The 11,616-nt window shown below is 40.5% G+C and overlaps 1 protein-coding gene across 1 annotated transcript in view; it reads left to right on the top strand.

Moving 5' to 3' along the window:
* Nucleotides 1–327: 327 nt before the first annotated feature.
* Nucleotides 328–11,616, top strand: part of LOC122551064 (sister chromatid cohesion protein PDS5 homolog B-like) — a 200,162-nt gene continuing 188,873 nt past the window's right edge. The window contains exon 1 of the mRNA XM_043692706.1: nucleotides 328–564. Coding sequence (XP_043548641.1) covers nucleotides 328–564 — 237 coding nt within the window. The remainder of the gene's footprint in view (nucleotides 565–11,616) is intronic.

Genomic DNA, 11,616 nt, shown 5'->3' on the forward strand with positions numbered 1-11,616 from the left:
AAAGACATGACATTTATATAGTGCCTCTTAGAATCTTTGGATGTCCCAAAATGAAATATTCCTTCCAATTTCCCCTTGCTGTAAGTGGTTTGTTTGTTCCATTGTTACATTTCAGCACATGCACATTCTCACTCCTTTTTTTTTCCATTATTTTTCTTTTATTCTGTTCTCATTTTTCTGCCCTGGAACTGAGAGTAACAGCTTGTGATAAAAGGAAACGAGACCAACAAACATTTGTTTATTTATGAGGCCAGGCCTGGAAGTTAATTGCAGGTTGGTTCCTGATCTCAAGGTTCTGCAGATGTTTCATCACCAGAGAAGAGCATTATGTTTAATCAGATAGCAGAAGATGGTCAGAGTGAAAATAGACAACTGCACCTCTCCACGATAACACTAAACACTGGCGCCCCACCATGGATGCGTTCTCAACCTCCTTCTGAACTTCCACAACTATGTAGCCAAATTCTGAACAAAAACCATCTAAAGTTTGCTGACGACACCACTGTGGTTGGATGGATATCAAACAATGATGAGTCAGAATACAGAAAGGAGATTGGTGATGGGGTACAATGATGGTAACCTCTCTCTCGCTGTCGAAAACAAAAAAAAACTGATCATTGGATTCAGAAAGAAAGGAGAACATGCCCCCATCTACATCAACAGAGTGGGGTTTGAGAGTCGAGAGTGTGTGGTGCTGGAAAAGCACATCAGGTCAGGCAGCATCCGAGGAGCAGGAGAATCAATGTTTCGGCCAGGAGTCAGGGTTGAGAGTGTCAAATTTGTAGGTCTGACGATAACTGACAATCTGTCCTGGTCTTCCCATGTCGATGCATAGTCTAGAATGCACAACAATGCCTCTTCTTTCCCCGGTGGCTTAGGAAATTCAGCATATCCATAAGGACACTCTCCAAATTTTACAGATGCACCACAGAAAGCATAGTATCTGGGTGCATAATGCCTGGTATGGCAACTGCTCTGTCCAGGACTGAAAGAAGGTTGTGTGCTTAGCCCGGACTATCATGGAAGCCAACCTTTACATATATGGACTCCATTTACACCTCTTGTTGTCAACATTTCCATGGCAATATCAATGACCCAGCCCAGCCTGGCAATGCTTTCCTACAACCTCTTCAGTCAGATAGAAGATACAAAAGCTTGAACACATGCTCCAACAGATTCAAGAATAGTTTCTTCCCTGCTGTTACTAAACTGATTAATGGACTCTCTAACTGCAAATAATATTGATCTTCATGCTTGTCCCAAGTGGTGTAACCAATATGCCTCACTGTCCAATTTTTTTTTTCATCCTATGATCTGTATGTCCTTACTGTGATCTGCCATTACTCCTTGTGAACAAAGCTTTTTGCTGTACTCCAGTATATGTGACAATAAATCAAATCAAATGGCTATTTAGCAAGGTCAGTACCTGGGAATTTGGTTTCAGCAAGTTTTTGGGAAAAAAACCTTTTGTGCTCATGCAGATGGCAGATATCGAAAAGTGACACTGACCTAATGGACAGGATAGGTAGTCTGTCATGGAGTGGTCAGAGTTCGAATTTGGATCTTGGACTGTGATGTAACAGCGTAGATTTGAAAACTCCCTGATTAACCTCAAGAGCAGCTCTTGGAAACTCGGAAAACTAAGCCAAAAATATTGACACAGTTCTGAAAAGGAGCCACCAAAATGTTAACTTTCTCTCCACAGATCCTGCCAGACCTGAGTTTTTTCCAGCAACTCCTGATTTTGTTTCAATATGTAGCTAGTCGTATTGTTACAGAATAATATCTAGGAAAAACCACGTTTCAGTTTGTTTCGAGTGAGCTCATTGTCCTTCAGGAACGTGATCAGCAGCAGTCTCCACAATAAGATTTTGATACCCCCTTGAGGAGTCAATATTGATGTGAGCTGACCTTTTGACCAAAATTAGTTTTTTGGCAAGTTTATTTGGCACTGTAAAGGCTCAATTGGTTTATTTACTAATGTGGTGCTAGCATATCCAATAAATAATTATTATTTCTGGCACAGTTAACCACATTGAAGTGTTCTGTAATGAATGTTTGTTTGGTTATTATAATCACTTTGTTATTTATTGGTTTTCTCGTACAAATTCTCAAACTTTAAATTAGGTTAATTTTGGATGATTTGCCCAATACTTCATGGACTGGAAGTGAATTTCCGTTGTCAGCAAATACTTCTAACAGCATCTTTTAAGATTATGTTTAAGTCAATCGAAAAGGTTGATTGTAATACTGAACAAAAACTTGTGAAAGTTTTTGAATTGTACTCTTCTGGAATTTATACAGTCAGACATGGCAATTCGTAACTTGAATATTATGTCAAAGGTTATTACATTTCAGATGCTGAGATTTGGACTTGTCTGAATGACAGCACTAAGTAAATACATGGCAGTTGCAGATAGCTAGCTGGTGACTAGCATGTGGTTTTAATTGCTCCCAGTGTTTGCCTGTTCAGAAATTAATGCAATAAAGTGTACATCATCATCATGGCACTAAAACAATAAAGCTGAAGTTTTTTTCTTTCTCTAAATACAGTATTTATCTGCAGTGTAGAATGTTAAGATGGTGATGGCCCTTCTAATGCAAATGTGGAAAGGTGGAAGTTTCTGCTTTCAAAGCTCCTTTAACCAAGATTTGCTCTTCCTGAAGGTTATAGAGTCATGGAGATGTACAGCACGGAATAGATACTTTGGTCCAACCTGTCCGTACTGACCAGATATCCAATATTAATCTAGTCCCATTTGTCAGCATTTGGTCCTTATCCCTCTAAACCCTTCCTATTTATATACTCCATCCAGATGCCTTTTTAAAATATTCGAATTGTACTAGCCTCCACCACTTACTCTGTGAAAATGTTGCCCCTTTGGGTCTTTTTTTAAAAAATAAATCTTTCCCCTCTTACGCTAAACTTATGTCCTGTAGTTCAAGACTCCTTCACCCCATGCAAACAAACTTATTTATTTACTCTACCCATGCCCCTCATGACCTTATAAACCACTAGAAGGTCACCTCTCAGCTGACACTCAAGAGAAAACAGCTCCAGGCTATTCAGCTTTTCCCTGCAGCTCAAACCGCCTAACCCTGGTCACATCCTTGCAAAACTTTTATGAATCTTCTCACATTTCATAGTATCCTCCCTATAGGAGGGAGACAAGAACTGCACAAAATATTCCAAAAGTGGCCTAAACAGTGTCCTGTACAGCTGCAACATGACCTCCATGTTCTGACCAATCAAGGAAGGCATACCAAATGCCTTTTTCAATATCCTATCTACTTGTGACTTCACTTTGAAGGAACTATGAACCTGCACTCCAAGGTCTCTGATCAGCAACACTCTCTCCAGGACCTTGCCATTAAGTGTGTAAGTCCTGCTCTGATTTGTCTTTCCAAATTGCAGCACCTCACATTTTTATCTAAATTAAACTCCATCTGCCATTTCTTTACCCATTGGCCCATCTGATCAAGATTCCATTGTAATCTGAGGTAACCTTCTTCGCTGTCCACTGCACTTCCAATTTGGGTGTCATCTGCAAACTTACTAACTATACCTCCTATCTTCACATCCACATCATTTTATGTAAATGATTAAAAGCAGAGGACCCAGCAACGATCCTTGTGGCACATCACTGGTCACGGGCCTCCGGTCTAAAAAGCAACTCTCCTCCACTGCCCTCTGTCTTTTACCTTCGAGCCAGTTCAGTATTCCATGTGATCTAACCTTCCTAATCAGTCTATCACTAGGAACTTTGTCTAATGCCTTACTGAATCCACATCGATCATATCCACCACTCTGCCCTCATCAATTCTCTTTATTACTACTTCAGAAAACTCAGTCAAGTTTGTGAGACAAGATTTCCCACGCACAAAGCCATGCTGACTATCCCTAACCAGTCCTTGCCTTTCCAAATACATGTACATCCTGTCCCTCAGGATTCCTTCCAACAACTCATCCACCACTGTTGTTGGGCTCGCTGGTCTATTGTTTCATGACTTTTCATAACTGCCTTTCTTAAATAGTGACACAATGTTTGCCAACCTCCATTCTTCTGGCACTGTACCTGTACCTATCAATGATACAAATATTTCAGCAAGGGGCTCAGCAATCACTTCCCTAGCTCCTCTTTTTTACTGGAAGAACATAGTATGTTATTCCTCCAATGTTTTAGCATGTTTGTGTGAACTTTCCTTTTTTTTTGTCTGGCTAAGTGTTTATGCTGAACAAGGTCCAGGATGTTGGTGTTTGGGAAGGGAGCCCTTCCACTTTTTTTAGATATAGCAAAAAAAAAGCTGTTTTTTTTTAAGTCAGCTGTAAGCACAAGCCAGACAGTTAATATTACTTGGTTGTTTCAGGAAAAAATTGTACTGGAACCTCTGTGTGAGATTTACCAATTAATGGCCAGTTTTGCTTTTAACTTATTGAGAAACTGGGTTGCACTTGTACCTCTTTTTGGCATCTTTTGAACTGTGAGGTAGGAGAGAAAAATAAGTTCAGTCAATCATGAGACCAGTTGAAACACCAGTCTTATCAGTCATTGGTGCTAAAACGTTGTGTTTTTTAAAAAAAATTAAGTACCGCAAAAGATTATTGTCTCTATCTTTTCCTATTCATACATATCTTTTGATTGTGTTTTTCTTTTTCATAAAATAGGTAAAATTGTGTTTGAAAAGCTGATTTTTTTTTTTTTTTAGCTTGATGTTATGATGGCTTTGTAGGACTTTATGCCTGAGTGCACCGGGTTTTCTTTTATACCCAGAAGTGCTCTTCCATACATTATTTTTCCCCCCGCTACATTTATGGTACATTTTTTTTTTATCCATTAACCATCAACAGTAAATCACCCATGTTCTCCAATTGACTAAAGTACATACAAAGCCAGTTAAGAGCAATGGAGACTGTCCAAGGTGAATATGTTCATGGGCCAGGCCAAACATGGTCAAAATATTCAAAGTTTGTGAGAAGATTTGTAGCTCGGGTGCTCTATGCTGTGGTTCTGTTCGCCGAGCTGGAAGTTTTTGTTGCAAACGTTTCGTCCCCTGTCTAGGTGACATCCTCAGTGCTTGGGAGCCTCCTGTGAAGCACTTCTGTGGTGTTTCCTCCGGCATTTATAGTGGCCTGTCCCTGCCGCTTCCGGTTGTCAGTTTCAGCTGTCCGCTGTAGTGGCCGGTATATTGGGTCCAGGTCGATGTGTTTGTTGATGGAGTTTGTGGATGAGGATGTCACCGAGACAGGGGACGAAACGTTTGCAACAAAAACTTCCAGCTCGGCGAACAGAACCATAGCAATGGTCAAAATATACTAAGGAGGTGAGGTCGAGTCTTAACATTAAATAAAGATTTAAGAGGCAAATGTAAGGTGCTGTATTTCTGGTGTGGCTTGATTTGGTTAAACTACTAGGCTTTAAGCAAAACACACTTGATTCTTGCACTGCAGTGAAAATAAAAAGGGGAAAAAAGAATTGGCATAATTTTAACTCAATAGAAATATTTAACAAAATAATATATTGTTGAACTACTAATCTTCAATTGTTCCAAAATAGCAGCATTCCATAATCACATCCTTGGGAAAGGCAAATTCAGCAAAACCAGATTCCCTCACTTACTATCTCTTCTCGTTCAGGAACACTGACAGAATGAATCTAGCAGCAGAGAGAGAACTGTATTTTGCAGCTTCAACTCCAAACACCCCAGCATCTGCAATTGAAAGGAAAACTAAAAATCCTGGGTCTGTGTGAGCCTGACTCCACCCACCGATGCTTCATGACCATAAGAATTTGCAGAGAAGTGTGAATGCAGCCAGTCCATTGCAAAAATCATCCTTTCTTCCATTTGACTCAGTTGACACTTCCTCCTACCTTGGGAAAACAGCCAACAAAATAAAAGATCCCTCCCACCCTGGTTATAGACTCTTGTACTCTCGCACGATCTGTAACCTCATTGCAGAGCATATCCTGCACTCGACCATTTCCGTCAAGCAAGGAGCTCAACCCTGGCTCAATGGACCGTGCAGGAGGGCATGCCAGGAGCAGCAGCAGGTGTACCTGAAGATGAGGTGCCAACCTGGTGAAGCCACTAAACAGGAGTACTAACATGTCAAACAGCCAAGCTGTTCCAGTAGTTAGAACACTGGTATCTACCTAACAGTATGGAAAATTGCTTAAGTATGCCTTGGCCATGTTGATTTGTCTTGCTTTTGATGTGCAATTGCTATCCCATCAGTCTACTTTCTATCCGTAAAGTGGTGGAAGGTGTCATCAATAGTGCTGTCAAACAGCACCTGCTCAACAATAACCTGCTCAGTGATGTCCAGTTTGGGTTCTGCCAGGGCCATTCAGCTCCAGATCTCATTACAGCCTTAGTCCAAACATGGACAAAAGAACTGAATTCTAGAGGTGTGGTGACTGACAGGCCTTGACATAAATGCTGCATTCGACCAGAGTGTGGCATTGGGGAGCTCTAGCAAAACTGCAATCAAATGGCTATCAGGGGGCAAGTTCTCTGGTGGCTGGAGTCATATCTGGCACATAAGAAGATGGTTATGGTTGTTGGAGGTCAATTACCTCAACTCCAGGACATCTCTGCAGGTTAGTGCCCTAGGCCCAACTATCTTCTTCATCAATGACCTTCCCTCCACAAAATATGGTCAGAAGTAGGAATGTTTGCTGATTGCACATATGATCAGCACCATTCTTGACTCCTTAGTCACTAGCAGTCTGTGTCCATATGCACCAAGATCTAGACATTATCCAGGCTTGTGTTGCATGCAAATGTCAGGCTATGACCATCACGAGTAACAGACAATTTAACCACCATCTCTTGACATTCACCAGTGTTACTATTACTGAATCCCCAACTATTAACATCCTGGGAGTTAATATTGACCAGAAACTCAGCTGGACTTGCCGCATAAACACAGTAGCTACAAGAGCAGGTCAGAGTGTAGGAATACTGTGGTGAGTAGCTCCCCTCCTGACTCCCCAAAGCTTATCTACCATATAAAAGTCACAAGTCAGGTGTATGATGGAATATTTTCCACGTCTGGATGAATGCAGTCCCAACAAAACCCAAGAAGCTTGATACCACCCAGGACAAAGCAGCCCGTTTGATTGACAGTGCATCCACGCCCTCCACCTCTGACACCTGAGTAGCAGCATTGTTTACTATCTACAAGATGCTTTGCAGAAATTCACCAAAGATCCTCAGCACCTTCTAAACCCATGACCACTTATACCTAGAAGGGTAAGGGCAGCATATTAATTGGAATACCACCTTCAAGTTCTCCTCCAAGCCATCCACCATCCTGACTTGGAAATATATTGCAGTTCTTTCACTGTCACTGTCAAAATCCTGGAATTCCCTCCCTAATAACATTGTGAGTCAATCCACAGTAACTGAACTACAGTGGTTCAATAAGGCAGCTCACTACCATCTTCTCAAAGCAATAAATGCTGGCCAGCTAGCGGCGCTCGCATGTCACCCATGAATTAAAATTAAATTTAAAATTCTGTCTGATGAAAGAGAGTGGAAGATACAAAAGGTTTGAAAAATATGTGCCAACAAATTCAAGAATGGTCCTCTCATTTATTCGAGTTGATCTTTCTCTTCATTTTTCTTTGTAGCTCTAACACTATTCTGATTTCTGTTCTGTTCCTCTGATGTACCTGTGTAAGGTTAGCATGCAGTACTCCTCACTATCTCAGAACATGTGATAATGATAAGTCAAATCCAATTTTATCCAATTTGAAATCAAAGCTATTTATTCTGCTCTCCATGCAGCAGACACTCCAGTGCCACACCAATCTTCAAGAGAACCTGCACAGAACAAATTCCTCTTAAAGGCACACAACACTGATATATTGTGTATTTTATGACTTTAGATTAAGTGGCAAATGAATAATTTACTAAATTATATTCTAATCCCCTCTTTAATTGAACAAAGTCATCATGACTGCATGATTGGGGAAATCGTATCTGACAAACTTGAGTCTTGTTTTGAAGGTTCAACTAGTGTGGATCGAGGGGAATCCGTAAGTGTTGTATTTGGACTTGCAGAGAGTCTTCAAGAAGCTGCTCAAAAAGGTTAAATCATAATGAGTCCCTGATGTTGTGGATAGAGGACTGGCTGATCGGCAGGAAACAGTGAGCAGGGATAAAGGGTTTTTTTTCAGGTTGGTGATCACTCACCAGTGGAGTACCAGAGAGATTAGTGCTGGGCCGCAACTATTTACAATATGTATATTAACAATTTGGAAGAAGGAAATGCATTTACTATGCCAAAATTTTCATATGACACGAAAACAAAGAAAGGTAAGTTGCAAAGGTGTTGAAGAGGAATATTGATATTTTAAGTAAGTGGGCAAAAGTTGGTACATGGGATATAATGTAGGAGACGGCAGAGTTTTTTTTGAAGGGAGAACAAAAGAACAATATGATATAATTGGAGAAAAAACTGCAGAAGGATGTGCACAGGCATTTATGTTGCAAACCACAAAGCTAGATGGAAGAACTAATCAGGGAGGCTAATGGAATGTTGGTCCCCAATTCAAGGGAGTTGGAATATAAGAATAAAGAAGTCCTTCTGCAACTGCACAAAGTGATTGTGAAACCACACATCTGGAATATTGTGAGCAGTTTTGGTCCCTTTTTTTTAAGGGACGATACTTCGTAGGTAGTTAAGAGGTGTTCACCATAATTATCCCTGGGTTGGAGAACTTGAGCCAAGGCTGAACAGGTTAGGTCCCTCTTCGTGAGTTTAGAAGAAAGAACAGTAGTTTAATTGAAACTGTATCTGGTTTTTCAGAGGTTTGACAAGGTAAATGCTGAGAGGATGTTTCCCTTCGTGGTATGGTTGAGGACCAGAGGGGATGGTCTCAGAATAAAGTGGTGATGTTTTAAGATTGAGATGAGGAGGAATTTCTTCTGAGTGCTGAGAATCTTTTGGAACTCTCTTGCCACACAGTTGGTGGGGCCAGAATCCTTGTGTGTATTTAAGGCTGGGATGGATTATTCCTGAAGGGCTCATGCCAGAAACGTTGATTCTCCTGCTCCTTGGATGCTGCCTGACCTGCTGCGCTTTTCCAGGAACACATTTTCAGCATAGAAGAATCAAGGCTAATGAGGAAAATGCAGGGGAACTGTATGTGAGGAATGTCACATCAGTCATGTTGAAAGGCAGAGCAGTTCGAGGAGACCAAATGGCCTATTCCTATACCTATTTCTTTTATCATGTTAGTAAAAATTGGTTATCTGAATTCTGGAATATGTTTGGCACCTGTGTGTAATTGTAGTGCCTCTAATGTCATTTGATTTCCTAAGGTGCTTCACAACTATGAAGCAGAATTTGGTACTGAATCATGTAAGATCATATATTCGCGCAAATGATTTGTGTTTTCAACCGTATTTATTTTTTTCAAATGATAGAGTTTGACAGTTGATCTTGGGGAGTGAATTCATGATTTCCACATCAAACGCCCAGCGTTTGATTTTAATATTCCGGCATTAAAGTGCCAAGGAGGCATGAATTACAGAAGTGAAAATATGACCAGTTGTGAAGCGGGAATGGCATTGGAGAGTTTGAAAGCCAGAATGATGATTTTTTAAAAATGAAAGCTTTGCTTGACGAAGGATCAAATGTAGGAATATTTAGAGCAGAGATTTTTGGATATTAGGACAGAAAGATAGTAAAATGTGGGCAGAAGGCCAGGAATAAATGGATGAGGATTCTTACAGCAGATGAGAGTTGGTCTGTAAAATTCTTTCACCACAGAGTGCTGATGAGGCTATGTCGCCTAAGCTTTTTATTTTTGTTTAAATCAGTAAGGGGAATCCACAGTCATAGGAATAAGGCGTCAGAATCGATCAAGGTAGACTGGTTAGTAAAGTTATATTGCATGGGATTCAGCGAGAACTTCCCAATTGGATACAAAATTGGTTTTAACGGTAGGAAACTGCGGTGGTGGAGGGTTTTCTTTTAGGTTAAGAGGCCTCTGACCAGCGGTGTTCTGCAAGGATTGGAACTGGGTCCATTTTTGTTGGTCATTGTTTGTTTATATCAAAAATTTGGATCAGAAAATAGGAGGTATGGTTAGGAGGTATCGTTAGGAAGTGTTCAGATGACACCAAAATTGATGGTATGTTGGACAGTGAAGAAGGTTATCTAAGGTTACAAAGGGATTTTCATCAATTGGGTCAATGGGCTGATAAATGGCAGATGATGTTTATTTTGGATAAATGTGAGGTATTGCATTTTGGTAAAAAAAGACAGGACTTGTACAATTAATGGTAACGCCTTTGGTAGTGTTGTTATAGTACGGAGATCTAAGGGTTCAGGTACATAATTCTTTTGAAATGTGTGTTGCAGGCAGACTGGGTGGTTAGGGAATCTAATGTACTTACCTTCACTATTCAGACCTTTTGAGTGGAGGAGTTGCGATGTCATGTTGTACAGGATGTTGGTGAGGCCTCTTCTGGACTTTGCAGTTCTGTTTGCCCTGCTATAAGAAGGACAGTATTAAATTAGAGAGGGCGAGAAAAGATTTCTCATGTTGGATGGTCTGAATTAGAAAAGTAAGCTGGGATTTCTTTTGCTGGAGCTTAAGAGTTGAGGGGCAACTTTGGCTTCTTGTCAGGAAATAAATGTTTGTAGCTCTCTACCTCTGTACCTTACATGAGGGTGCATCACTGAACACACGCTCTTGTTCTTTGCTAGAAAGAAAATCCCAGCATAGTTAAATTCCAAGGATATCAACAATATTCGCTATTGCTGCTGGTCCAAGATACCAACTAAAAATTGTGATCTTGCATTTAAAAGGTTAATCCTTGGAGAAGCTGAGAGATGTGAAACAATATTTTATTGCTGGATGCTATCCCCCTTTAACTTTGAGAGCCTAGGTGATTTCACAGACTTTATACTTGGTGTTATCTATTTTTATTGGTGGATGGGGGTTTATCAGGTAATGAAGTAGCTAGTTTATATTTTAAAAGTATTAAGATCCTGGGATTGGGTCTTTTATTGTTTCAGACCAAAACCGTTTAAAGGAAAGGTGCAAGGTTGAAAAGTGTCTGGCTGGCTGTAATGTATGTTACAGTGAAGAACTTTCTCACATAATATTTTTCAAGCTTATAAAGCAAAACAGCAGTTGCAGAAATCTAATGAAGACTTTACCATTGTAAATTCATTTGCAATTGTTGGTAATGGAATTTTTTTTAAGAGGTCAGTTGAATATGCATAACTTTAATATTGTTTGCTTCAGTCATAGAGTCTTAGAGACGTACAGCATGGAAACCGACTCTTCGGTCCAACCCGTCCATGCCGACCAGATATCCCAACCCAATCTAGTCCCACCTGCCAGCACCGGGCCCATATCCCTCCAAACCCTTCCTATTCCTATACCCATCCAAATGCCTCTTAAATGTTGCAATTGTACCAGCCTCCACCACATCCTCTGGCAGCTCATTCCATACACGTACCACCCTCTGTGTGGAAAAAGTTGCCCCTTGGGTCTCTTTCATATCTTTCCCCTCTCACCCTAAACCTATGCCCTCTAGTTCTGAACTTCCTGACCCCAGGGAAAAGACTTTGTCTATTTATCCTATCCATGC

The sequence above is a fragment of the Chiloscyllium plagiosum genome, chromosome 6, assembly GCF_004010195.1.
Source record: "Chiloscyllium plagiosum isolate BGI_BamShark_2017 chromosome 6, ASM401019v2, whole genome shotgun sequence".
Lineage (NCBI taxonomy): Eukaryota > Metazoa > Chordata > Chondrichthyes > Orectolobiformes > Hemiscylliidae > Chiloscyllium > Chiloscyllium plagiosum.